This window comes from Meles meles, chromosome 3, assembly GCF_922984935.1.
Source record: "Meles meles chromosome 3, mMelMel3.1 paternal haplotype, whole genome shotgun sequence".
Classification (NCBI taxonomy): Eukaryota; Metazoa; Chordata; class Mammalia; order Carnivora; family Mustelidae; genus Meles; species Meles meles.
In genome coordinates this window covers 107186047-107213906 of record NC_060068.1, presented here as the reverse complement: position 1 = coordinate 107213906, position 27860 = coordinate 107186047, and the positions used below count along the sequence as shown (strand labels likewise).

At 46.2% G+C, this 27860-nt stretch overlaps 2 protein-coding genes across 7 annotated transcripts in view; both read left to right on the top strand.

The window, feature by feature from the left end:
• The window catches only part of KDM3B (lysine demethylase 3B), a 68979-nt gene extending 49515 nt beyond the window's left edge, over window positions 1-19464 (top strand). For both annotated transcript variants that reach the window (XM_045999028.1, XM_045999027.1), the window contains 13 exons: window positions 1586-1693; window positions 3486-3613; window positions 4664-4940; window positions 5661-5917; window positions 8789-9055; window positions 9847-10018; window positions 10440-10530; window positions 10661-10791; window positions 12788-12907; window positions 13918-14057; window positions 14562-14738; window positions 15882-16016; window positions 18037-19464. In XM_045999028.1, the coding sequence (XP_045854984.1) occupies window positions 1586-1693; window positions 3486-3613; window positions 4664-4940; window positions 5661-5917; window positions 8789-9055; window positions 9847-10018; window positions 10440-10530; window positions 10661-10791; window positions 12788-12907; window positions 13918-14057; window positions 14562-14738; window positions 15882-16016; window positions 18037-18117 (2084 nt within the window). In that variant the 3' untranslated portion in view covers window positions 18118-19464. The remainder of the gene's footprint in view (window positions 1-1585; window positions 1694-3485; window positions 3614-4663; window positions 4941-5660; window positions 5918-8788; window positions 9056-9846; window positions 10019-10439; window positions 10531-10660; window positions 10792-12787; window positions 12908-13917; window positions 14058-14561; window positions 14739-15881; window positions 16017-18036) is intronic.
• Window positions 19465-21294: 1830 nt separating this feature from the next.
• On the top strand, window positions 21295-27299 carry REEP2 (receptor accessory protein 2). 5 transcript variants are annotated; one of them, XM_045999033.1, is made up of 8 exons: window positions 21295-21455; window positions 23242-23393; window positions 23683-23759; window positions 24878-24998; window positions 25235-25348; window positions 25664-25811; window positions 25904-26037; window positions 26112-27299. In XM_045999033.1, the coding sequence occupies exons 3-8, from the start codon at window positions 23692-23694 to the stop codon at window positions 26178-26180; spliced, it is 654 nt and encodes a 217-aa protein (XP_045854989.1). In that variant the 5' UTR covers window positions 21295-21455; window positions 23242-23393; window positions 23683-23691; the 3' UTR covers window positions 26181-27299. The 5 variants fall into 5 exon arrangements, with proteins under 5 accessions (XP_045854989.1, XP_045854987.1, XP_045854985.1 ...); XM_045999031.1 differs by having other exon boundaries at window positions 21296-21455; window positions 23321-23393; window positions 25670-25811; XM_045999029.1 differs by having other exon boundaries at window positions 21300-21455; window positions 23321-23393.
• The last annotated feature ends 561 nt before the right edge of the window (window positions 27300-27860 follow it).

Genomic DNA, 27860 nt, shown 5'->3' with positions numbered 1-27860 from the left:
AAAAATAGAAGATGTTTGTGTCCTTGGGTTGGGTAAATATTTTTTAGATAGGACACAAAAAGCAAAAAAAATATTATCAAATTAGAAAGCTTTCGCTGTTCAAAAAAACAGTCTCAAATAAAAAGGTAAGCCACAGATTGGGAGAAGAGATTGACTAATCCCATATTTGTTAAAGGACTTGAATCCACCATAAAGACGTCTTAGAACTCTAAAATAAGACAACTGAATTTTTTTAAATTAACATATAATGTATTTGTTTCATGGGTACAGGTGTGTGATTCATCCTTACACAATTCACAGCACTCACCACAGCACATATCCTCCCCAGTGTCCATCATCCAGCTAACCAATCCCTCCAACCCCTCTCCACTCCAGCAACCCTCAATTTGTTTCCTGAGATTAAGAGTCGCTCATGGTTTGTCTCCCTCTCTGGTTTCGTCTTGTTTCATTTTTTTCCCTCTCTTCCCCTATGACCCTCTGCCTTGTTTCTTAAATTCCACGTATCAGTGAGATCATAATGATAATCAGTGAGAGATGTTCCTCTCTGATTGACTTATTTCACTTAGCATTATACCCTCTAGTTCCATCCATGTTATTGCAGATGCCAAGATTTCATATTTTTGATGGCTGCATAATATTACAGACAACCCAGTTTTTAAGTGAGCAAAATATTTGAACAGATACTTTACCAAAGAAGATAGATCAATAGAAAATTAGAACCATAATGAACAACCCCTGTATCCACTTGGAAGGCTAGAATTTTAGTGACTGATAATACCAAGTGTTGCCAAGGATGTGGAAGAACTAGAACTCTTAAAATTGCTGGTAGGAATGCCCACTGATAACCTCACTTTGGAAAACATGTATGGCCATTTCTTATAAACATTCCATATGACACAGCATCCCACTTCTAGGGATTTATGAGAGAAATGAAAACATGTCCACATAAAAGATTGTACTTGGATGTTTATAGCAACTTTATTCATAATAGCCCAAAATTGGAAACAAGCCAACTGTTCACCAGCTGGTGAATGATTATATTAAAAAAAAAAAAAAAGTATATCCGTACGATGGAAGAGTATTCAGTCATTAAAAAGGAATGAATTACTGATACATGAACAGTATGTATAAATCTCAAATCATGCTATCTGAAAGAAACCTGACACAAATGACTCTATACTGTATGCTTCCAGTTATATGAAATTCTAGAAAAAGCAAAACATTAGTATTAGAAAGTTGATCAGTGGTGGCCAGACATTAAGAAAAGTTTTTGACCACAAGCATAGGACTTGAGGGAACATCAGGAAAGGAGATGGAAACTTCTATATCATGAAGGTGGTGGTGTTCATACAATTGTGTACATTTGTCAAAATTACATTGAAGTGCACACTTTTTAAATTGTTAAATTTTTTGTATGTATATACAATAAATAATAAAACAATGAAGCAGATTCTTTGAAAGTTAGATGTTATCTTCTCTGGCCCATGAGAAAGTTGGCCTATAGGATCTGAAACTCTGACTTACTGAGAAGGATACATCTTGTGACCCTCATAAAATAAGTGAAGTCCTTTCATTTCTGTTTCAGAGACAGAAGAGATGGGTGATGAAGAGGTTTTCTCCTGGCTGAAGTGTGCAAAGGGGCAGTCCCATGAACCAGAGAATCTCATGCCCACACAGATCATCCCTGGCACAGGTAAGGGAGTTCTTTTCAAATTTTGGTGAAAGAAGGGCTCCTGGCTAGCTCAGTCGGAGTGGTGGTGGTTCTTGATTTCGGGGTTGTGTGTTTGAGCCCCATATTGAGTGTAGAAATTACTTAAGTAAACTTCAAAAAAATACTAAAAAAACATTTGAGGGGAAAAAAGTGTTTTTACGTTAATTTAGGTATAACTCACATACCATAAAATCTGGTGAGGTGGTTTATCCTAGCCAGATTTTGTTTAGCCTCCCCAGATTTTTCTGACTGTTAGATTTTATGTAGCCAGTGCACACACTTTGCCCACCTTTCTGGTTGGAGACATTGGTTACTTTTCCGCATAACATTTTACATTCCTGTGGTTGGTAGGATCAGAATAGAAATCGTCCCAAATGCTTCTAGAAAGACTTTTGATTTTAGGTTTGTAAAAATCCACCTGAAGCTAATCAAACTTCTTGAATCCCTGAAGAAGGCAGCTTAACAGTAGGAATGAGTGATCCTGTTTATGTCACAGTCCCAGCTTACTTCAGTGATTCCTCCAAAAAGTTTCCAGCTCCCATACTTCTGATAACACATAGACATTGAAGATGGCCAGTCTACTGTGTGTATTCTCTTCTGCTGTGGCAGGGCACTCTGGAACCTTACAACCCAGTGCCTCCAAGCAGAAGGGTTCCCTCAGTGCACTGGTAGGATGGCTGCTCCCTGCTGATCTAAGCATTGGTTAAATGTTCATGTTAAGTTTGCACTGGTCTGGTTTTTTTCTCTACATTTTTTTTTTGTTAGGTATAACTTAAAGTATACAAATCTCAAGTATACAATTCAAAATGTTTACCATGCTTTCGAACATTAAGGAATCTATCCCTAGAGTTTCTCCTACAGGTCAGCTTGCTAATGTTTACTAGAAGAGGAGGTGTAGCTTAGTAGTTAAGAGTGCACGGAACTTTAGGGCTAAGTATACCTCGGCTAAACTGTTAGAACTTCCATTTACCAACTATGTGTGCTTGAGCAAATGACATAAACTACTCTGAGTATCAGTTTCATCATCAGAAATTGAGAGTGTGGGGCACCTGGCTAGCTCAGTCAGTGGAGTGCAATGCTTGATCTCGGGGTTGTGAGTTCGAGCCCTATATTGGGTGTAATGATCACTTTAAAAATATATAATCTTTAGGGGTTCCTGGCTGGTGTTCAGTTGGTAGAATATGCGACTCTTTTCTTTTTTTTTTTTTTTTAAGATTTTACTTATTTATTTGGCAGAGAGAGATCACAAGTAGGCAGAGAGACAGGCCGAGAGACAGGGGGAAGCATGCTCCCTGCCGAGCAGAGAGACCAATGCATGACTCGATCCCAGGACCCTGAGACCATGACCTGAGCCGAAGGCAGAGGCTCAACCCACTGAGTCACCCAGGCGCCCCAAACATACAACTCTTAATCTTAGGGTCTTGAGATCTGGGTGTGGAGCCTGCTTAAATAAATTTAGGGGTGCCTGGGTGGCTTGGTCAGTTAAGCATCTGCCTTCAGGTCCTGAGATCTAGTCCCACGTCAGCCTCTGTGCTCAGCCGGGAGCCTGCTTCTCCCCTTCCCTCTGCCTTCTGCTCCCCCTGCTTGTGTACTCTATCTCTCTGTCAAATAAATAAAATCATAAGTAAAAACTTTTTCAAAAAAATTGAGGGTAAAGGCTACCACCTCACTGAAATGGGGTAAGGGTCGAGGAGAATAATGTAAATGAGATCCTTAGCACAATACCTGGCACATAAACATTCTGCGGCTTTCGTTGTTGCTGTCTGTCTTCCAGCTCTTTACAATATTGGAGACATGGTACACGCTGCCCGGGGCAAATGGGGAATAAAAGCAAACTGCCCTTGTATTAGTCGGCAGAACAAATCTGTGCTGAGACCTGCTGTCACCAATGGGATGTCACAGGTAAAGTGGTATGTGCGGGTATAAGTGAGAGAAACTCCACCTCTTAGTACTGGGAAGTGCCCCCATTTTCGCCTGTGTTGTCCTAGGCGACTGTAGGATACCTGAGGAATTAGGGGATGGAGAAGTGTTTCTAGAGAGAGCCCCAAAAATGTTACTCAGGGGATTTGATTCCCTCTGCCTGGTATGAGTTTCTCTTCAGTCATTTTTAAAACCATTTCAGGCTGGGTTGATAAATAGCACAAAGAAATTCTCTGCATCTTGTCAAGATTTACACTTTAGAGTCCTTATATAGGTGAGAAGTATAGAAAATGTTACTAGGAAGGCAGTCCTATCTGTGTGCATGGTCCCTGTCCTTGTCATGTTAGGTACTGAGGACAGAAATGTGAAGACTGGCCTGCTGAGCTGGGATCATTCTACCCTGAACACAATGCCAGGCCTCCAGAGAGGCAGTGGTTTGCTCATTGCTCTGTCAGAGGTGGAGGTCATTCCGGTTTGATGGTAACTGTTTTGAACGAGAGGCTGTTTTTAAAACACACATGCACACCCACACACATACCCCTTCCTGCTTTCCAAGAACACAGCCAACACGTGGTCAGGAGGAGCTGCAGGAATTAAGGCTAATCATCTGGAAAATTCAGTAATAGAACAGTAAACATTTATGGATTATTTATGTGTGCCAAACACTATTCCAGACTCTTTGGGTATACTATCTCATTTAATCCTCAGAACAGCTTAATGAGATTACTTTCTAATCACCAGTTTGCCAGTGCAGAAATTGAGCTGCTTCAGGCATGCTAAATAAATGTATTTTAATAACATTTTAAAATATTTGTTATGTTCAACTGTTCTTTCCACAGAACCAAGTTTCTGACACATTGCAGAACTCCTTAAATGTATGGTAAATTAATGAATGAATGAAATAGCAGCTTATGGGACAGTTTCACATTGTTTTCCCAGACTTTTTCAGTGTCAGCAGCCCTTACTGTGTTGTTGTTGTTGTTTTCCTGTGCAAGGACAGCACTCTAACCATGTTGGCCTTCTATGCTTTAGCTTCCTAGCATAAACCCTAGTGCCTCTTCTGGAAGTGAAACCACCTTCTCAGGCGGAGGAGGAACTGCAGCAGTAACATCAGAGACCGACCATGTTCCGAAAGCCGACAGCACTGATATCAGACCTGATGACTCTCTGAAAGCAGAGAGTTCAGCTTCAAATAGCAATAGTGAGCTAAAAGCCATCAGGCCCCCTTGCCCCGACACAGCTCCCCCCTCTTCTGCCCTGCACTGGTTGGCAGATTTAGCAACTCAGAAGGCTAAAGAGGAAACAAAAGGTGAGATAAACACAAACCTTTGCCCTGCCCTCGGGTGGAACACTTGAGTTATTCAGGGATTCTTCAAACTCACACATTACCATCCACATTTACAAAGTGTGCAGCTTGCTTTTTCTTGCTAATCACAGAAAAAGAGGGAATCTCCTTCATTTTCTTTCTAGAAGTGGAGTTTTTTTAAAAAAGCACATTCCTGGGCTCTACCCCAGACCTCTTTAGTCAGAATTAATCATAGAGTTTTAATAAGCTTCCAGGTGGTTCTGTTATGCAGCCAGGTTTTCAGTGGGCACAGAATCACCTGGGGAATTGTTAAAAACGCAGATTCCTATGCCTCACCAGAACTATTAAGTGACAAACTCTTAGAGAACTATCAAGAATCTCCATTTCTCCTGATCACTCCAGGTGATTCCACTACAGGTCTTCTGGAGACCACCTTGTAAAGACACTGTCTTAGCAAATGAAGGAGATGAAAGATGGATGGGAACAAGAGGAAGTTTGAAATTCAGATCTGGGAAAGGAAGAAAGTAGTAGGAGAGCTTCTCCTTGGCCATGATCCTGCTATAGTCATACCTGGTCAGGCTTGGTCCGTACTAAACCATATGTAGTTTGGGGGGCAGGAGTGGGGAAAATCTGCTCCTTCCCACTTCGCTGATTTTTAGGAGTCAGTTGCCTGTTGGATGTTCCATATCATGCCTAATACTGTTCCCGGTTATGTCCTTACAGAAGCAGGGTCCCTGAGGTCGGTGCTCAGTAAAGAGTCTCATTCACCCTTTGGGCTAGACTCATTCAACTCCACTGCAAAGGTCTCTCCGTTGACTCCAAAGCTTTTCAACAGTTTGTTACTGGGTCCCACTGCCTCCAACAACAAAACCGAAGGCTCTAGCCTTCGAGACCTCCTTCACTCCGGGCCTGGAAAGCTTCCTCAAACCCCCTTGGACACAGGCATACCCTTCCCCCCCGTCTTCTCTGCATCCTCAGCAGTAAGTGTCCTTTCTATAACTCTAGCCTTTTCCAGTGAAGAGCTGTTAGAGATCTGATAACTGGGTTAGAGTATGAATGGGTGACTTGTATTCTCTACATTGTCTGTCCAGTTAACAAAATCTTTCCTTACATTGAGTTTGGGGAATGTTTGAGATCCTTTTAAATCATGAAAATTTTTTGCCCTGTCAAGAAGTCAGTAAAATTGAGACATTGAAATTTTCACTCAGCAGAATTTACTATTTTCTTGACAATAATGGGCATTAATTTTTTTTTTTTAACCTAGGCAGTACATCCATGCTATCTTCTCTTGGATATCTAATAGACACCTCAAACCATGTAACCATATAACACATGTAAGACCACATTCCTGCCTCATCTTCTTCCCGTAAGCCTGCTTCTCCCTTAGTTTCCTCTCTTGGTCATGGGCATTTGCATTCTTCCATTCCTTGGCCAAAACCTTGGAGTCATTGAGGATTCCCATCTCTCACATTTCATATCTAATCTGCCAGCACATTCTTTCAGTTTGATTTTTTTTTTTTTAAGATTTATTTATTTGACAGACAGCAATCACAAGTAGGCAGAGAGGCAGGCAGAGAGAGAAGAGGAAGCAGGCTCCCCGCCGAGCAGAGAGCCCAATGCAGGACTCGATCCCTGGACCCCGAGATCATGACCTGAGCTGAAGGCAGAGGCTTTAACCCACTGAGCCACCCAGGTGCCCCTCAGTTTGATCTTTAAAACGTATTCAGAGTCCACTCATTTCTCATTGGCTTCACCATTTCCTATCTGGTCTGAGCCAGCATCCTCTCTTTCTTGCATATTTGGAGTAAACTCCTTACAGGTCCCCTTTATTTCTTCCCTTTTCCACTCTATATAGTCTGTTGTCAACACAGCAACTAGAGTGATTCTTTTAAAATATAAGTGATCTCCTAGCCATGATTTATGTCAGTTCTGCCTAAACTCCTTCAGGGGCTACACTCCTAGTATAAGCAGAGTTCTTTCTGTGGATGGTAAGGCTCCAGCCCTGTCTGTGTGTCTTCCCCACAGTTCTCTGACTTCAGTTACCACTCTCCTTGTGCAAGCTGCTCTGACCATACCCACCTTCGTATTCTTTGAATGTGACCAGGCAGGCTCCCTCTTCAGAGCCGTAGCATTTGTCCTTCTACCTGGAATGAACTTTCCCATGTAACCACAGGCTTGCTTCATCACTTTTGTCTCCTCCCTCCTAAAATGTCACATCCTGTAAGCCTTCTTCTTAAATCACCCTTTTTAACTGACTAAACCACCCAGACACACCCCTTTAAATCACCCTTTCTAAAGTCCATCACACTCCCATCCTTCATAACTCTTTTCCCTGCACTTGATATTTTTTCCATAGCATTCACAACCGTGTTTAATTTCTTTTCTGTCTTACCTCTCCTTAAGGAATTTTTAATTGTTACTTTTAAATCACTAGTGCCAGAGTTTGATACATAATAGGTGTTTGGTAAGCATTTACTGAATGAAGGAATTCACAAGATAGAAAATTTAAAAGATAGAGTGAGAAGTCTCCTTCCTCTCATTGTCTCCCAGCCACCTGTTTTCCTTTCTGTAGGTCAGTCATCATTGTTTCAGGGGCTTTACTATATATATATATATATATATATATAGTTTCTTCTCCCTCTTTTTACACACATGTTGTACACCTTGTTCTTCTGCTTTCAGTCTGTATTATCTTTGAGATCATTTCAAGTAAGTACATAAACATGCTTGTCATTCTTTTTTGTGATTAATGGCTGAAATTCAATGAATTGTGGGTTGTTGAGCCCTGTATGATGTGAATATTTGTTTCTCTTTTAGATTCATGAGTTTTAAAAAAGTCACTTTTGGCTTTGCTTTATTTGTACGTGCTCTGTCAGTTCTCCTTTTCCTTTTTTAGTGTTCCCAGGAAGTTACATGATTACATGTACTCTGTACTGATAATGAGTAGTGATATTTCAGGCATAGGAATATCAGGTGTACAAAAGCCCTCTGAGAGGGGTGCCTTGGTGGCTTAGTGGGTTAAGCCTCTGCCTTCAGCTCAGGTCACGATCTCGGGGTTCTGGGATCGAGCCCCACATCAGGCTTCCTGCTCGTCAGGGAGCCTGCTTACCCCCTCTCTCTGCCTGCCTCTCTGCCTGCTTGTGATCTCTGTCTGTCAAATAAATAAAATTTAAAAAAAAAAAAAAAAGCCTTCTGAGTTCTGTGGCATTACAGATGTCACCTTGATTTCTGAACCTGAGCTTTCCCATCACCTGAAGCACGTGAGAGATTCTCACTGTGGTGAGAAGTGGGGGTAGAATTGGGATTAGGAGACTTCTTTCAGAATATATGTTTCCAATTGAATACTTTGGTTTACCCCTCTATTGGGGTATACTCCCTGATTAAAAAAAAGCACTGCCTTGATAAGTCACTTTATTACTTAACTGAAGTATTGTATCCCTTGGGCATGCTGGCGAGAAAAAAACATTTATAACCTTCAAAGTCAATGATCTTTTCCACTCAGCTACAGTATTTTGTGATCCCTGTGGTCTCCATGCAAATCCTTAATACCATTCTTCCATTGCTTGGAATGCTTGGATGCCAGAGATATTTCTTAGAACTCCAGTCTCCTGAGGCAGAGGGGATCTTTCTGTACTTCTATAAACGTAAAGCATGATCTGAAGGACAGGAAGATTTAAGATCTTGACTTAACAGATCCTGCCCTTCAATTACAAAGGTGTTTCAGTAAGTTTTGTGAAACTTAATGAGGTAAATCAGAACTCCTTCTTGTGAAGACAACTGGGAAACAGTTTTGTGAATGCTCTTCTCATGGCGCCTCAGTCACACTTACCCAATGGAATTGTATGTGGCAGGGAGTGAAGAACAAGGCCAGCCTACCCAACTTCCTTGACCACATCATTGCCTCGGTGGTAGAAAATAAGAAAACCTCAGATGCTGCAAAGCGGGCCTGCAACTTGACTGATACCCAAAAGGAAGTGAAGGAGATGGTGATGGGGTTAAACGTGCTGGACCCCCATACCTCTCATTCCTGGCTCTGTGATGGCAGACTTCTGTGTCTTCATGACCCCAGCAACAAAAATAATTGGAAGATCTTCCGGGAGTGTTGGAAGCAAGGGCAGGTAAGTAAGAAATAAGCAGTTAGCCAGGCCGGTTGGCTGCTTATCCACCACAGCTGCCAGGGCAGTTTCAGTTCTGTCTGGGAGCCTTTTTGCCGGGGAGAGTAAGACATAGTAAGTTCATTTTAGACAACCTTACTACTTCAGGTTTTCTTAGATTTAAAAAAAATCAAAAGATTCCTAAACATATCATGTTTCCTTGTATTTCTATAATTCGATATAGTATGTAGCTCTGTGTTCTTAAAAGGACAGTTGAAATTTCTGTGAAGTGGTGACTGCCATTAATGACACCTTTAGAGGAAAATCCTTAAGTGTGACATAGGGGTAAGGCAAAGATGGGTGGAAGTGAATGGTACTTTTCAAGGTAAATATTTCAAGGCCACACAAATTTGAAGGATAGTGTGATAACACTTACTAATTTTTATACTTCAGCAGGTGCTTGAGAAAGGGGGAGGTTATAGAATTGTCTGGATAGTTTTTCATTCTAGATGTGAGGAAGTATTCTCAAAGGTGGATTTGTCAGCTTTTTGTTCTCTCACCCCAGAATAGTGGTAGATACCAGAGCAACAGAAGTGATTTCTGTGGCCTGCCTCCCAGGGTGAGAATCGAGAATAATGATAGGGTAGAAGTAGTCTCCATTTCCTGCAACTGCCATGTTCAAATCTTTAGATTCTGAAACTGGGAAAGAACATGGTGTGGAAGACTACGTTGTCCCAAGAAACCTATTCTGTCCCTTAGCCCTGAGCTAAAGGTATTCCTAAATGGTTCTGATTGGGATATTTTTCTTTCCACAGCCAGTGCTGGTTTCAGGGGTACATAAAAAGCTCAAGTCTGAACTCTGGAAGCCAGAAGCCTTTAGCCAGGAATTTGGGGACCAGGATGTGGACTTGGTGAACTGCAGGAACTGTGCTATAATTTCTGATGTGAAAGTTCGGGATTTCTGGGATGGCTTCGAGATCATATGCAGTAAGTAGCTTTGGTAATGGCTGACTGAGCATCTATACACCCAGCACTACCCCTGGACTCAAAATAAATCTTCTTGGCATGTGGCAGTGGAGGTGGGGGGGGAGGTGTTGGTGGAGCACATTCTATCCTGGTGCCAACCAGGCAACTCTTATGGCAATCACATGGCTCCCAGAGCACACCTGGGCATAAGCCCATGCTCCCTTGGGTTGTGTGGATTACTTTCACTGAGGAACGGGGTGGAATCCCTGTGAGATGGAAAAAAATATAGCATGTGCTAAAGCAGTAGGTGAGGAAAACAAAGTCCACATAGTCCATTATGACAGGTTACAAGTCTGCAAATAAGAAGTTAAAACTTTTGGTCATGGGAAAAATCAGGCAGCAGCCAAACTAGCAGATTATGGGAGTGCTTTCTATCTTCCAGAGCGATTAAGATCAGAAGATGGGCAGCCAATGGTGCTTAAACTCAAGGACTGGCCTCCTGGGGAAGATTTTCGGGACATGATGCCAACAAGGTTAGTGAACCACAGTGGGTCATCTTGAGACACTGGCCTTGCTGGAGCATCTCAAAGTAATTATAAAAAAGGGGACTTTGTGCTTTTTTCCCCCGTAACAAGTTAAGTCATCTTTCCTGATCTTTTGTAGGTTTGAAGATCTAATGGAGAACCTTCCCTTGCCAGAGTATACCAAACGAGATGGCAGGCTCAATCTGGCTTCTAGGCTACCCAGCTACTTTGTAAGGCCGGATCTGGGCCCCAAGATGTACAATGCCTACGGTATGAGTGAGAAGCCATATTGCCCTTTTTGGACATTGCCATTCCCCATTTCACCTATGGAGGGAGATATTTAGGCAAGGTCATTTGTAGAGCTAATGGAGGGCAAAGTGACAGATGATAGAAAAGTTAACAGTGTCCAGGATGGTTTGGGGTTTTGTTTTGAATTGTTTTGTTTTGTTTTAGAGGGGGAGTGGCACAGGGAAAGGGAGAGAGAATCTTAAGCAGGTTCCACGCCCAGCATTGAGTCTGTCGCAGGGCTTGATTTCATGCCCCTGAGATCATGACCTGACCTGAAATCAGGAGTCTGTTGCTTAACCAACTAAGCCATCGAGGCGACCGTGTTTGTGTGTGTGTGCACGCGCACAAGCGCTGGTTTTTTTTCCCTTTCTTTTTTAATTATTTATTTGTTTGTTTTTAAGAAGATAGATTGATTGATTTTAGAGAGAACATGAGCAGGGCAAGGTGCAGAGGGGAAGGGGAGGGAGGGGGAAAGAATCTCAAGCAGACTCCGTTCTGAGCATGGAACCTGACCCAGGCTGGATCTCACAACCCTGAGATTATGACCTGAGCTGAATCCAAGAGTTGGATATTTAGCTGACTATGCCACATGGGCGCTCCTATTTGTTGCTTTTTTGTTTGTTTTATGAGTTTATTTATTTGTTTGAGAGAGACAGAGATAGAGCATGATTGGGGGGCGTGGGAGGGGAAGAGGCAGAGGGAGAGGGAGAAGCAGATTCCCCACTGAGCTGGGAGCCTGACTTGGGGCTCAATCCCAGGATCCTGAGATTGTGACCTGAGCTAAAGGCAGTTGCTTGACCAACTGAGCCACCCAGGTTCTTCTCTCTTTCCTTTCCTTTCCTTTTCTTTCTTTTTTTTAATTTTAATTTTAATTTATTTAAGCGAGAGAGAGTCAGCGAGAACACAAGTAGGGTGGAGAGGGAGAGGCCAGCTCCCTGCTGAGCAGGGAGCCCAGTATGGGGCTTCATCCCACATGATCATGGGATCATGACCTGAGCTGAAGGCAGACACTTAACTGACTGAGCCACTCAGGCACCCCTTTTTCTTTTCTTTTCTGTTTTCTTTCCATCTCTTTAAGATTTTACTTATTGTTTGTTTATTTTTTTTTTAAAGATTTATTTATTTATTTATTTGACAGAGAGAGAGATCACAAGTAGGCAGAGAGGCAGGCAGAGAGAGAGGAGGAAGCAGGCTCCCCGCTGAGCAGAGAGCCCGATGTGGGACTCGATCCCAGGACCCTGAGATCATGACCTGAGCTGAAGGCAGAGGCTCAACCCACTGAGCCACCCAGGCGCCCCTATTGTTTGTTTATTTTAAAGATTTTTTTTACTTTGAGGTAATCTTTACACCTGGGGCTAACCTTAAAACCCTGAGATCAGGAGTCACATGTTCTTATCAGCTGAGGCAGCCAGGCACCCCAGGATGGTTTTGGATGTGTTTGCCGCATCTTTTGTCATAATGTCATATTGATTTGTCAATATGATTTTGTCATATTGATTTATGTCACATCTATAACTTGTCTATTTCCAATAATTGGAAATTTTCCTATCAAATATTCTGTGCAAGAAGACATGATTCTTAGTTTTTAAGAGACTTGATAAAAAAAACTGAAGAGATCTGAGTACCATGCTACCCGGCCTGTTCTTTGTGGAGTCAGCATAGGGCCATAAATCACTGTGAAAGCCAAGCTTCTACTGAATGTCAGTAATGCCCATATCAGTTTTGCTTTTTAAGGAGAGATTGTTGTGGGGGGGGGGGGTGAGTCAGTTCAGTGCCCAAATCTAATGATAGTGTCAGCCAAGCTAGAAATCAATCTTAAAACACTAAAAAAGAGAAGAAAAGAATGATTTCTTAATAAACAGACTTCATTCTCCCACTGTTACCCATTTAAGAACATCTTTGAGTATGTTTGCACTTGTAGGGTCTCTGGATTTTTCAGTATTGCCCTTTCACCCTTCATATCCTCCTTTTCTCTCAGGCTTGATAACTGCGGAAGATAGAAGAGTTGGCACAACAAACCTTCATTTAGATGTGTCTGATGCAGTTAATGTGATGGTGTATGTTGGGATCCCCATCGGGGAGGGTGCCCATGATGAAGGTATGATTTCTAGAAGCCATACTTCAGGATGGTGAGGCTTGGCCTCAGGAGTAGAATCAGAATCTTCCTCCTCACTTAGAGCCAGTGGTTTCTTCTTAACTCTCTTCCAGACTTGATGCATAGTAGGCACCCAGTGGATGTTGCTAGATGAAAGGAGGTTCTAGGAGAGAGGAGTGGTACTTATGTATCTTTGACCAGTCATCCTCTTTATGGGAATGCTCCCTTTCCCACTAAGTGTATAGCATCAGAAAGATGAACGAAGGAGGAAGGATCACCTGGCTCACTTGGTCCATCAGCCAGATCACCTATGAGGTGACAGATGATAAGGCCAGCTCACTGGCACAGAATTGAAGCATCACAGTGATATTTTGCTGCATTTGCACTCCCTTCATCTCAGTGTAAACTTTAGTATGTGTTAATTATGGACATTTTAGAAAACAGAAAATTTTGAAGAAAAATAAGTTAACTCAGAGTCTCACGGTTCAGGGATTATCAGTGTCATCATTATGGTATATTTGCTGCCACGATTTTGCTTTTAATGCTACACACCTGCAGATCTTTCCATGATGTTGTCCTTAAGGGATTAAAGTAGACAAGCATTAGAAGCCGATCCTCTTAACTTGTCAGAGATGCTTTACATTTCATGGCTTTAAATCCATAGAACCCTTGAGTTTGAAGAGGTCTTGAGGAAGTGTATGAGTCTCTCTACTTACAGTGGGAAACGACCTGCAATTTGAACATAAGATGTGGCTACACAGTTTGAGCAGGAAATAGTTTTAAAAGAAAACTCTACCCCCCAAAATGCTGAGTTTCTCTTAAGAAGATTTAGGGTTGTTCTTCCTGTGTATAGGAAGCTTAGACAAATTTGAGTTTTGATTCTTTGATTCTATTTTATATTACTCCAGAGAGATGGAGAATTGTAGAGACTAAACTTCTTTGAGTTGGACATTTCACTTGACTCAGGTACTGAAATAGCTGGTTACACTGAAAAGTAATTTTGCTATTTTCAGAGGTACTCAAGACCATTGATGAGGGGGATGCTGATGAGGTGACAAAGCAGAGAATTCATGATGGAAAGGAGAAGCCTGGTGCTTTGTGGCACATCTATGCAGCCAAGGATGCAGAAAAGATCCGGGAATTGCTCCGAAAGGTATGCCCCTGGGTTGACTCTCAGCTCCCAGATTAAGGGTCTGGGATGCTGCTGACACAGCTTGCTTTGGGTTTCTCCTGTCCATTCTCTTTGCTTTAAAGACCTGTACCTTTTGTCAAAATTCCCTGAAGGTGGGATGCCTGGGTGGCTCAGTTGGTTAAGCAACTGACTTTGGCTCAGGTCATGATCCCGAAGTTCCGGGATCGAGTCCTGCATCAGGCTTACAGCTCTCTGGGGAGTCTGTTTCTCCCTCTGACCTTCTCCCCTCTCATGCTCTCTCTCACTTTCTCACTCTCTCTCTCTCTCAAATAAATAAACTCCTTAAAAAAGTCCTCTTTAAAAAAAAAAAAAATTCCCTGATGGTGTGAATCCACACCTGGAGGATGCTGAAGAGAACAAAGCAGATTTGGCCCACTAGGGACATTGCCTCTATAAGCGGGATTTATGCTGTTAGTAATATTTATGTATTGATTTTTCCATCTTTGGGTTTGGTTATGGCTTCAGGTTGGAGAAGAGCAAGGCCAAGAGAATCCCCCTGATCACGACCCAATTCACGACCAAAGTTGGTACCTGGACCAGACCCTCCGTAAGCGACTCTATGAAGAGTATGGTGTGCAAGGCTGGGCCATTGTTCAGTTCCTGGGAGATGCTGTCTTCATACCTGCTGGAGCCCCACACCAGGTAGGTTCTACTTGGTTCCATGGGCTTCTGTATTTCTGATTTTGTTAGTAATCTAGCAAGAGGTATAAGTGGCTGGATTGGACTGGCTGTTCTTTTTATTTTATTTTTTTCATATGTTCAGTTAGCCACCATATAGTACATCATCAGTCTTGATATAGAAATCAGCGATTCATTAGTTGCGTATAACATCCAGTGCTCATGACAATAGGTGCCCTCCTTAATATCTGTCACCTGGCTACCCCATCCTCCTACCCCCTCCCCACTGAAGGACTGGCTGTTCTTAAACTGCAGCTTATTTTTTGCTTTTAGTTTCCTTCTGTGTAATTTTAAATGCACATTTAAGATTTTTTTGAAGAAGGGAGACCATTTTTTAAAAAGTGAAAGTCGCAGCTCACCTCCCTGTGCCATACCCCTATTCGGTCCCTTCATCCTGCCTTCTCCAGAGGTAGCCGGTGGTTAACCGTTTGGTGTGTATTTCTCCAGATCTTTTTCTGTACAATTGCTAACATTTTCATTTATAAATTTATACTCACAATTTTTCTGCATTTGTTTTTATGAAAATGGAATATTGGAAGTATTTCTTAAGTTTGGGGATTTTTTTTTCTTTAATTTATTTATTTTTTCAGCGTAACAGTATTCATTGTTTTTGCACAACACCCAGTGCTCCATGCAATATGTGCCCTCCCTATTACCCACCACCTGTTCCCCCAACCTCCCACCCCCGACCCTTCAAAACCCTCAGGTTGTTTTTCAGAGTCCATAGTCTCTTATGGTTCGCCTCCCCTTCCAATTTTTTTTTTTTTATAAACATATAATGTATTTTTATCCCCAGGGGTACAGGTCTGTGAATCGCCAGGTTTACACACTTCACAGCACTCATGATAGCACATACCCTCCCCAATGTCCATAACCCCCTCCCCTTCTCCCAACCCCACCTCCCCCCAGCAACCCCCAGTTTGTTTTATGAGATTAAGAGTCATTTATGGTTTGTCTCCCTCCCAATCCCATCTTGTTTCATTTATTCTTCTCCTATCCCCCAAGTTTGGGGATTTTTTTGTTTGTATTTTAAACCGTATCATAGACATTTTCCAGGTGTTGCTGACTCTCTGTGGCTCTTCTCCCTCTGTACTTCTCCCCTCCCAGGTGCATAATCTATACAGTTGCATAAAAGTAGCAGAAGACTTTGTATCTCCAGAACATGTAAAGCACTGTTTCCGCCTGACACAGGAATTCAGGCATCTCTCTAACACTCATACAAACCATGAGGATAAACTGCAGGTAAATAACTCCTCCATCACCCCTCACCCCCCACCCCAGGTCTCCTCATCTCCTACTTGGCTACATATGAAAAACGTACATTCTACATCAGTCCTTGTCACATTTTGCTTTTAGAGAATACTCATCTTTCAAAATAATCATTTCTGCCATCGCCGCCTCTTTCTCTCTGGGAGATAGAGTATTTAGTATTTAGAGTATCTCTCTCTGATAACTGACTGGACTGACTTTTCCAGTCAGGTGGCAAAAGCACTGTGGCAGTGTGTTACAAGCATGTTTCCAAGAAGGGCACCTCCCCAGAGCTGCTTCTCACAGTACGTTTGGTACATATTCAATTCCCTAAAGCCCTGCTAGGACTGCAGTTCAGGTCCCTGAGAATTACTGGGTGCTGCCGTGGCATTTAAAGAACAGAATAAGGAAGCAAGATTCCCCGGGCAGATGTGCAGTCTCTCCGCCACCGGCCAGTAGATTCAGTCACCTTCAACCCTGATCTGATCTTTTTTGCTATTCCTTTTTTAAAATTTACATCTCAGCCATAAAAGTTGTTAGACAAAGTCCGTTCGCATGGGTGGAGTAGGTAACACTGACCCTACAGATAAAATGCATACGTGTGCAGACCTCACTGCCATCAGGTCTACTTGGGATGTGTCACCTCCAGCACTCCCGGTCCTCTGTCACTGCCTAATTTTTTTCTGTAGTAGTTTTCACTAACATGCATTTTATCTGTTTGTTTCTATCCCTACTAGAATGTAAGCTATTTAAACTCCATGAAGGCAGGGATTTTACTGTTTTATTCACTGCCTTTCCATAGCACAATATCTGATACATACTAGGTACACAGTAAATATTTGTTGAATTAGTACAAAAATTTAATAAAGAATAGCAAAAGGGGGCTGTGTGCCCATCACTCAGGTTAAGAATTAGAGCATCCTATACATACAGACAAACAATATTAACACACAGAACAACTGCATTATTGAAGGTTCCATGTACCCTTTCCCATCCTGTCTCCTTACTTTCCCTCCCCAGAAATCATCACTATCTTGGTTTAAAACTCTTTTCAGCCTATTATTTAGTAACTGTTCTTCCTGCTTGATGTGTAGATTGTGTCCCTCTTAGACAATTAGAAAATACGTACAAGCACAAAGGGAAAAAATTTCCAATAATCTGACCTGCCCACTGTTGTTTTAGTGCATTCCTGTTAGTTTTACGACCTTAGGCAAGGTTCTTGACCACCAGACCTTGGTTCCCTCAGATTCTCAGGGTAAAAATGGGGATATAGGAGAATCGACCTCATAAGATGTGGAAAGGATGAAATGAAAGTTCGTGTAAAAAGCTTACCAGTAGGGCACGTGGGTGGCTCAGTGGGTTAAGCCTGTACCTTTGGCTCAGGTCATGATCTCAGGGTCCTAGGATCGAGTCCCACATCAGGCTCTCTGCTCAGCTCGGAGCCTGCTTTCCCCTGTCTCTCTGCCTACTTGCGATCTCTCTCTGTCAAATAAATAAAATCTTTAAAAAAAAAAAAAAAAAAAGCTTACCAGTAGTGTCCAGCACTTAACTTAGCACTTAGATGAAAGTGACTATATAGCTTTTCAGTTGGATTCATCGTTCTTTTTTGATTATAGACCTTTTAGCCTCTGTGATTTGTGAATCCTCTTTGGAATTGATTTGGGAAGTATGCGGTGCTTGCTGACAGGTTTCCTCATTAATTAGTCTTTATAGGCTGTGTAAAACATATGCTTTTGTGGGGCTCCAGGGTGGCTCAGTCAGTTCAGCGTCTGCCTTCGGCTTAAGTCATGATCCCAGGGGCCTGAGATCAAGCTCCTTGCTCACTAGGGACTCTGCTTCTCCCTCTCCCTCTGCCTACTGCTTCCCCAGCATGTGCTCTCAAGAGTGTGTGCTCGCTCACTCTCTCTCTCTGTGTCAAATAAATAAAATATTAAAGAAAAAAACACAACATACATTTTTGTTTGAGAATATAATATGGGACCACCATGAACTGACTGCTGATTGCTCTCTCCAGGTGAAGAACATCATTTATCACGCAGTGAAAGATGCTGTTGGCACCCTCAAGGCTCATGAATCCAAACTGGCAAGGTCTTAGGCACGGAGAAACTCCAGACTCCCCTGTGAAGCAGGTCTTTCACTCATAACACGTACAGGGAACGGTGGGGCTTCTCTGCTGGAGCAGAGGCCCTTCACTTGGAGCCAGTGTGGTCAGTATTAAACTCTCCAGCCACTCTTTTCTACGCTGCCTCAACACTGAAGGTTGACACAGGAAAGTCGCACTGTTCACACACACAGTTTCAGACTCCAAGCCAAGGGTGCCGCGTCCCCATCCTGTGGTCTTTTGGGACTCTGAATTGCCTGAACGTTGCTGGGCTTTCCTGCACATTCTCGTGACTTGAGATCCATGGAAACTGGGAATGTGGGCACACCTTTCTTTTCTTTTTTCTCTCGTGCCTAGTGAAGTGGGAATGTGTTTGGAGGTAGGGGGAATCCCATAACTGGTACAAGTAGGGGCTAACTGCTTAAACATGCCTGGTGGAATCCTGACAGTGTCTCTGCACGTGACCTCTGATACAGCCCATCCCAGGAGACGGGGTGAAGCCATTCCCCACAATCTGTCCCATGAACACTGGAGTCTTACAGGACCTAGGGAGAACCCACTGCTTTTCCCAGGAGGCTCCAGGATTAGGAAATGTGTGTATTTAGTGAAAAATAGGTTTGTAGTGAAATAGTTACTATTTCATGAAAGTAGATATTTTTAGAATTTTTGAAATACCACAGTTGTTTTCCTGGATTATGAGGAAAGGCACATTACATTTAGTCTTCCTTTCGATAAAAATCTTTGAAAAAATATGATTTTTAGAAATCAACTGCCCATTATAGCACAAAATCAGCCAAAGCAGAATTTAAAAGAATTGGCTTTTTAGGATTCTTTTAGTTTTCTTCCCCTCCCATCTCAGTCGTATCTTGAGGGAACAGCCAATTGAGAAAGAACTTTGTCGTGTCTGAGCTGTGGTGTGTTTTACAAATATGCACACTCATGACACAGGAACCATTTTCACCTATTACCAGCGTTCCCTTGGGACTCCTCTTACACTTCCAAATGCGAAGGAAAGTTTGATTTCCTACCTGAGGCTTTTGGTTTTTGGGTTTTTTGTCCAGAAATATTTTAAGCAAAACTTTCCAACTCTGTGGAGTTTTATTAAGAATTTATTTGAAAATTATGGAATTCATTGGCCCATAGATACATTGGAAAATGTATCTATCTTCTTTTCAGCTGTACTGTAGTGCCCTGCAGGCTTGTTTATATGTTCACAGTTACTTTTTTTTTTTTTAATAAAAGTCATTTACTGTAGAATACTTTTAATTTCACTTTCTGTATTTTAATTTGTTGAAGGGCTGATTGGGATTTCCATGTTCTTATTAAAAATCTAACAAATCTGTTTGGAGTGGACTAAATTCTTCATGTGCCAGCCATTCTAAAAAGTGAAGGCAGGTTGAGTGTGGGTTGAAGATGGAGGATGGTTCATTTTCATATCTTCATTACATTGCTGCTTCCGATTACCCTTTGCTTCCTGAATTTGTGCCTTTTTGAGAGCGGAAAGTGCCAGGTCATTGTGGTCTGTGGGCTGAGGGGTGGGGGGTGTGAAGGGAAAAGGTTACTTGAGTTAGAAGGTGGGAGAAAAGATGGGTTTTCCACAGTTTATGCTGTGTGAATGGAATGGGAAAGGTGAGGTCTTGACCTTCCTGCAGCAGTCAGGAGTGAGGGGAATGGGGGGTGGCATGAGCAAGGTTTTGGGCAATTAATAACGGTTCCTCAAAGCAGGAGGCCTGGTTGCCCACATAGGAAACTTACGGCCCTGGATCTACCTCAGAGTTGATGGGAAAAAACTCAAATGGGTTTTGTGTTTGTTTGTTTGTTTTTAATTGAGCAGTAATTAAAATGGCTTGAAGAGTGAGGACAGACTACATTCCCATTAGAAAAGGCCTTTTGAAAAGGAAGTTGTAAAGAATAGCAAGAGGGGTCATCAGAGGCTGCTTCTCCAGACCCTGTTGGAAAACATCTTCCAAAGTGTTTGAGCCTGGAAATACAATTATCAGGGTGGAAATAGACCATTGTGTGGTTCAAGGATACTGAGTTTGAATAGGACCATAACTGAAATACAGAACTCTGAGCATGTCCTTTCAGCCTGGGTGGGCACGGGTCGAGGCTGTGATCACCAGAAGACTTACACCTCCACTTAAAGAATGCAGAAGCTTTGAAATGGGACAGGAAAGGAAAGCTTTGGGGAGAAAAGGGGGTTGCAGAGGTTGGAGCTTTGTTGCTTTGGTGAAAATCAGGAGGCGGGCTAGCCTACATTCTGGATATAAATGTCTTCAGAATTAGGGCATACACTGCTGCCAGTGTTTGCTGATGGGGGTGGAACTGGAGCTCCTGGATCCATCTCCAACCTAGACATCAGGCCTCCAGCCCTTCTGGTTAAAGAGGGTCTGCCTTGGGGTATTCCCCTTGAGAGCATGGACTCATTACCCTGCAAAGCTGAGCAAATGACAACCTAAAAAAAGCAGATGGGGGGGGTCCTTCTCCAACTGGGGTGATTGGTGATGGCCAAGAAGGGGTAAGGTGGACAGGTGCAGCCATACTTGACTTCAGGAGTTGCTGGGCAGGTGTCTTCAGGGCCTGTAATGGGGGAGGACAGTTTGCTGGTCAGCAGTTGGGAGAAGTGGCCTGACTAAAGTAGATTTTATGGGTTACATCTTAGCAGCATGACTTAGTGGTTTTGTGACCTTGGCAAATTATTGAACTTCCCTAAGCATCCCATTTCCTTATCTTCAAAATGAGGATAATTCTAACCTCTGTCGTGTGGAATGATAGTGAGGATTCCGTGAAATAATGCAGGTAAAGCTCTTACCTCAGGGCCTGGCCGTTAGTAAGCACTCAGTAAGTCATTCCTCAGGGGCTGTTTAAGCATTTCAGCCTGGCGTGTTCAAGGCAGGAGGGCTAAGATCTGGGGATTAGGATGTCAGGATGGAACCTGAAGGCCTGTGAGGACCTCAAACCAGGGCTTGGAATCCGAGAAAGGAACAAGTGATTAGAGGAAGGCAGGGTGCTAGGGTCAAAGGCGCATGCCCGGTGGTGGCAGGTGCAGGGGGGCGCGCTGCCGCCACTGCCGCCAGGGCCTCCCCTTTAAGAGCCGCCACCGCCCACGGCCCGCCGCTGCGGCAGGGACCTCCCCTTTAACCGCGGCTGCTCGGCGCTCCGCGGCCCCCGCGGCGGCTGCTGCGGCTGCGGCTGCTGCTGCTACTGCGGCTCCTGCTGTCGCCGCTGCCGCCCGACCTCCAGCACCTGCATCCTCAGCCCGGGCGGGTTCCCCTGGCCCTCGCCCCACCCGGCCCCGCCATGGTGTCCTGGATCATCTCCCGCCTGGTGGTGTGAGTGCGGCGGTGGCGGGGCGCGGCCGGTTGGGAGGGGGAGGGGGAATAGGGTTGGGGGGTGAGGGGTGTGTTGAAGACCTGGATGGACCGCTCCGTGGCTTCATACAACAGTCACCTAAAGGCACATCGTCCTTATTTGGGATCCCCGGAGACAAAACATGGGGTGTAGGACCTAGGACCGGAGCGGGGCATATTAGAGGAGCCATAGCACGCCCGGCTTCTCATCCCTTTTATTTTTAATTTTCTTGCTCCTTTGCCCTCCCTCATCCTAGGGCTGGGCAGCATGGCCTGATTTATGAGGGGAGGTGGCATGCCCCCTCCCCCACCTAGCAGATGTCCACTGGAGGGGTAACTCAGACCTGGGCCCTCATCTCCCTGCAGGGAGAGAGCTAATGGCAGAGTGGAGAGCAAAGCAGGGCCTCTTCAGTCCATAGCTTGGGGCCATAGCTAGCAGCCTTGGCCTCCACCCTCTTCCACTATCAGGACACTGGATATGAGGGCACTTGGGCTGGCAGCCCCCCAGGGAGGACATCTGGGTATTGGGAAGCAGAGATCCCCGGAGAACAAAGTGTGGGAGGGAACCGGGAGAGGATATGTGTGTTCAGCCTGGATTTGTGAAAGCCACAGAGGGGACTGTGTTAGGTGGCCTTCATTCCAGGCCAGCCACAGTGTGGAGCTACGTCCCTCCCTCCTCCCCCCGGGCCCCAGGAGGGAAGCCTGCTCCCACACCCCACACTTTGTCCTTGAGGAGTCCACCGCCACCCTATCTCCACAGGTCAGTTCGGAAGTGTCCTGTTCTATGAGGCAGGTTCCTGTGAGAACAGGCACTACCCGCACATTGTCAAGGAGCTGGGCCTGGGAGGGGCTCTGCCTGGGCCTCAGCTAACCCCTGTCCGGGCTCAGGACCCTGTCCCTCAGCCTCCACTGTGGGGAACTGACAGCCCAGGGTTCCCTCCCTCTTGCCTTGTTCCTGTTCAGTTCTGTTAGATGCTTGTGTTCTGGCTCCCTCTAGACCTACCAGGATCTCCCTTATTCCTCCCCTATCCCACCCCAGAGGGAATCTTGGGGCCTTGTGCCTCCCTGTGGCCTTCAGAGTGGCTGCTTCTCTCTTACCTGGATGAGCTCCCTGGGAGCATCATTCCTCTTATTCCCTCACCTGTGCCCTTTATGTGGTCTCCAGTGGGGTCACTACCAGGTTGTACTCCAGCCAGAGAGTCTCCAGCCCAGCCCTCCCACCCCCTTGAACTTGGTTCCAAGGCTGCTTACATGAGGTAATAACCTTTTTGCTCCTCTAGGGCCTCCTGCCCCTGTGCCTTCTGCTCCCCAGGTCCCCAGGGCCACAGCGGTGCCTCTGACTGCCACATAGAGGGCCCTGTTAGGTGGTATCACATTCCCTTACAGACCTGGCCCTTCCCAGCCTGGCTCTGAGACAGGGAAGTAGAGGTTAAGGGCAGATGGGTATGAGTGAGCACCATATCTGGAGAAGGAAGACACCTGTGGTGGTGACCGGACGCGCCCCCCCCTCCATATGTTTATGCATAACCAGCAATCATGGCTAAAGAGACCACATGGGACCCTCTGGCCTCTGGGTCTTTCTTCACCTAAGGGGTTGGAGAAAACCTGAACAATAAAGGGGAAAAGGCATCACCCTAACCACCCGGAGGCCTCTACGCTTGTGTATTATCCAAGGCTGAACTACTTTGACCATAACCACTGATCTGAATTCATCAGTCCAGCCGATGTGGCACTCTGGAGTTCTGTCCTTCTCCCCTTACCTACCCAGGGACTGACTGATGCAGAGCTGGGAGGGAGAGGCCACTGCTCTTGGCCGAGGGGACCAGTAACCCTGCCTGCCTCCCTAGGCTCATCTTTGGCACCTTGTACCCAGCCTATTCTTCCTACAAGGCCGTGAAGACAAAAAACGTGAAGGAATATGTGAGTTTGTGACACTTCATCTCCCATCCAACCCACGTGGCAGAGATACGGGAGGACCATGGGTCACATTACAGACAGGGTGACTTTGTACCAATGCCTCAGCACTAAGGAGACCCTGCTTTCAGAAGTTTCCTTTGTGTTCCTTTCCCCCAGGCCTGGTGGGATCCACAGGCAAAGTTGAGATCCTGAGTGTCCCTTCCCTACCACACCTCCAGCATAGTTGGCATCAGACACGGGCTCCTGGGTGTTCCCCTGATACCCCAGCTGACACTACCCTCTGTGCCTTCAGGTGAAATGGATGATGTACTGGATCGTCTTTGCCTTCTTCACCACGGCTGAGACACTCACGGATATTGTGCTTTCCTGGTGAGGTCCAGCATCCCCACCCCTGTACCCCAAGGTCAGGGTTTAGACTCTCTACCCCCCCAGCCAACCGAAGATTGAGAGCCGGGGTGGAGCCCCCGACAGTCCCATGGGGTCCTGAATATCCACCCTCCCTGACATAGGCCTGGCTTGATCAGTAGAATGAGAGACAGAGCCCCCACCTTTCTTTCTGGTGGCAGCCAAAGCACCCCCATAGAATGCAGATTGTGCTTTGTAGGTCTCAGTTTCCCTGTTTGTAAAATAGGATTCAGTCTTGTTAAGTTCCAATGCTGGTATTTCAAAGCACTACGAGACTATGTTACAAGCACTTGGAGCACAGAGAATGTCTTAATTGCCTATATGTATATTCACAGCAAGAGCTCAAAAAATGTTCATCAGGTGAGCACATGCCTCTTGGAAGAGAGGACTAACAGCACAGAATATTGTAAGACAAAGAGAAGAGAGTTTTATGGAGAGGTAGAGGAAAAAAGATGACTGCCTTTGCAGATTGTAAGGACCAGTGGCCTTTGAGAAAAACAGTTTTAGCAGAAATTGAGTGGGGTCAGATTAGGAAAGAATAATGGGTTAGAAATTAAGGACAGTGAGCGTATATGCTTCTCGACACAAACAAAGCAAAAAGCTTTGTGAGGATGTAGGAGATGTGAAGGAGTCTGTGGCCCAAGGAAAAGGATCAAGGGAATGGACGACAATCCTTAAAAGCAAGAGGCAAGTCATGACAGCAAGGGACGGGAGTCTTCCTCATGACGGGGGAGGTCAGGAAGACAAGGGGTGAGGACCCAGGAGCAGACCCAGGACAGAAGAGTAGGAGTCTTCTGTCCGAGTAAGATGCCTGGAACTCTAAGAGTGAAGTGTGCAGAGAGCCACTGCCGGGGGCTGAGCGGGGGGTGGTTAATTCCTGCTGGGGGCACTTCTCACCAACCCACTTGGAGTCTCAGCTGAGCCTCCCACTCTCCTGGACATGGAAAATTCCCAGTCACCCGAGCCACGTGGGGACTCCAGTGCACTAAGGGGTGGGGTGCTAGCCAAGGTCTCGCAGGGGATCAGCTCACCCCCTGAGTCCCTATCCCAGGCTCTACCACTAACCTCTCTCCCACCAACAGGTTCCCCTTCTACTTTGAGCTCAAGATCGCCTTTGTGATATGGCTGCTGTCCCCTTACACCAAGGGCTCCAGTGTGCTCTACCGCAAGTTCGTGCACCCGACACTGTCCAACAAGGAGAAGGTTTGCCCCCACTCTCAGCTGACTTCCTTGCCTGCCCCAGGCCGGGGCAGCCTAGTGCCTGTAGCTGTGTACATTTGTGGCTCTCCCTGTGGGTGCCCAGAACCTGAAGTGATCTGCCAGGGCCCTGGCCTCCTGGAGCAGGCTGTGCTTTTGTCCGGGTGTGAACAAGGGCAGGGCAGGGCCTGGCCAGTGGGGCCCACCCCTCACCTCCCGCTTCTTTCCCTCCAACCCCTCAGGAGATCGACGAGTACATCACTCAGGCCCGAGACAAGAGCTATGAGACCATGATGAGGGTGGGCAAGAGGGGCCTGAACCTGGCTGCCAATGCCGCGGTCACAGCCGCTGCCAAGGTGAGATGGGGGCAGACCCAGGCTCCCAGGACTCCACCTTGCCTGCTTCATGCCCCTGGCCAAGCCCCTTTTTGTTTACCATGTCCTTGGGGCTCTGCCAGCCCCAGGCTGTGTGATTTCCACTCCCCGGGCCAGATTTCTCATCTGTCCAAAGGGATAGTGTGTGGCGACGCCAGCCTGTCCGTGTTGCTGTAGGACAGGGTGAGGACAGTGTGGGGAAAACACTGAGCTCGGGGGCTGCTCGTGCTCCATGGTGACCTCTCTCTCCACCCCGCCCCTTCCTCCGGTTCTCCCGGTGCGTGGTGGTCACCCTAGGGCCAGGGGGTGCTATCAGAGAAGCTCCGGAGCTTCAGCATGCAAGACCTGACCCTGATTCGGGATGATGATGCGCTGCCCCTGCAGGGGCCTGACAGCCGGCTCCGATCCAGCCCCGGCAGCCTCCTGGACACTATCGAGGACTTAGGTACAGGCAGGGCTCCAGGCTGGGAGGGCTAGAGGGCATGGAGGCCAGGTGGGAGAGCCGCCAGACCTCTGTTCTCCTTTGCTCCCCCAAAGCAGGAGATGACCCTGCACTGAGTTTAAGGTCTAGCACGAACCAGACAGATCCCCGGACAGAGACCTCTGAAGATGATATGGGAGACAAGGCCCCTAAGCGGGTCAAACCCATCAAAAAAGTGCCCAAAGCTGAGGTGAGAGCTTGCGGACATGGGGAGGGGATGTGAGCCCAGGCTGAGCCCTCTGACATCCTCTCTCCCTCCTACAGCCACTGGCTTCCAAGACACTGAAGACCCGGCCCAAGAAGAAGACCTCTGGTGGGGGTGACTTGGCTTGAGGTCCTGATGCCCCACAGGCTGCAGAGCCCCTGCTCCACACTGTGCCAGTAGCCCATGTGTCTCAGGCCCCAGGTCCCCTCTGATGGCTGCCTGCCCAGTGACCACTCCTCTGGAGGGGCTTGGAAAAGAGGAGGGAGGCCCTGCTGTGGGGGTGGAGGGTAGCGGCTGGAGGAGTTGCTGAGGACTGAGCCACCCAAGGAGGTGGGGGCTCCATAGAGCCAAATTGCTATTCTCCCTGCTCCAGTCCTGTCCCCACCCGCCCAGTGCCTTGCTGAAGACCATGGCCATTCCCTTTTCTGAGGTCCTAACATGCCCCCACTGCTCTCTCTGGGGTGGGGGTGGGGGTTACTCACAGCCCAGAATGACCAGAGATGGGCCCGAAGGCACCTGGGAGACCAGGAGGGAGTGGAGAAGGCTTCAGAGAACCTGGGCAAGAGCTCAGGCCTTAATGTGTGTTTGAAGGACCAGTATGGCCAGGCCAGAGCTGCAGTTAGGGGTACTGGGTAGGGCTGTGTGCTATATGTCTCCACTAAAAAGAAGTGGGGTTCTGGGGGTGTGCGTGTGAGAGTGTGTGTGTGTGTGTGTGTGTGTGTGTATTTCTGGGTCTAGGGCTGGGGGGGGTTGGGTAAAGGACTTTCCTGCCAGCAGCTACCACCCCCCACCACAAGCCCCTCCCTGCTGTGGGCCTTCCTTTCTACTCTCAGACAACGCTGAGAGGATGGGATTCTGAGGGCCTCTCACCTCCTCTGCCCTTGATAGCCTTTCGCCTCCTCCCCTTCCTGCCCTGCCCCTGTGCTGGGCTCCTCTGCCTCAGGGCCCACTGTAGAGGCCCCTGCTGAGCCAGCTCCTTTCCTCTTCACCTGGGGGCTCATCTTCCTTCCCCCAGAGCCCTCTTCCTGTGCCAAGCAAACTGGGCCCCACGTGAGCAGACTCTTAGGAGCCCAGCCTTTGCCCCCACACTCTACCCCCGCTTCTGCCGTGGCTTCAGTCAGGGCCAGGAGGAGTGTGTGAAGAAAAAAAAAAATTTAGGAGCCAAAAGGCTTCCAATTCTGTGGAAAGAGGGTGCCCGTTGGACCTTTGGCCCTGAATGAGCCAATAAACCGAATTCTGGCACCTCACGCATTTCAGCCTCTGTGCTTTGTTCTCACCCCTCCCGTCCACAGGTGAGAAGGACCTCAAGTGAAAAGCAGGGCCCAGCTGTGGGGGGCGGGGGAAGAGGTGGGACTGTGGACCCCAGGAGTTCCATTCTCCAAGATATGAGATGGGCTTCAGCTGGTTCCATCTGGGGAGATGGTTTGGAAGCTCAAGGTACAGCCAGGGGAGGGGGCCTGGGTGGCTAAGTCAGTTAAGCAGCGACTCCTGATTTCCGCTCAGGCTCTAATCTCAGGATCCTGGGATCAAGCCGTGCTCAGCGGGGAGCCTGCTTCAGGATTTTTTTTTCTCTCTCTCCTCTGCTCTTCCCCCCTGCTTGCTTGCTGTTCTCTCTTTCAAATAAATAAATAAATCTTAAAAAAAAAAAAAAAGATACAGCCAGGACAGTAGGAGGGATCAGGACTTGAGGGCTGGGGGCCCCAACCTTGAGGCACAGAGACTTGCACAGAGACCTCCTGCCCCAGTGGACCTTCCGGTACCTCATAGAAAGTGCCAGTGTAAGCTCTAAGGACGAAGACCTTCATAAG

Coding starts and splice junctions, on each gene's coding strand:
- REEP2 (XM_045999029.1), top strand. CDS start 21,424: ATGGTGTCCTGGATCATCTCCCGCCTGGTGGT. Junction 21,456..23,320: donor ATCATCTCCCGCCTGGTGGT/GTGAGTGCGGCG, acceptor CTGCCTCCCTAG/GCTCATCTTTGGCACCTTGT. Junction 23,760..24,877: donor ACGGATATTGTGCTTTCCTG/GTGAGGTCCAGC, acceptor TCCCACCAACAG/GTTCCCCTTCTACTTTGAGC.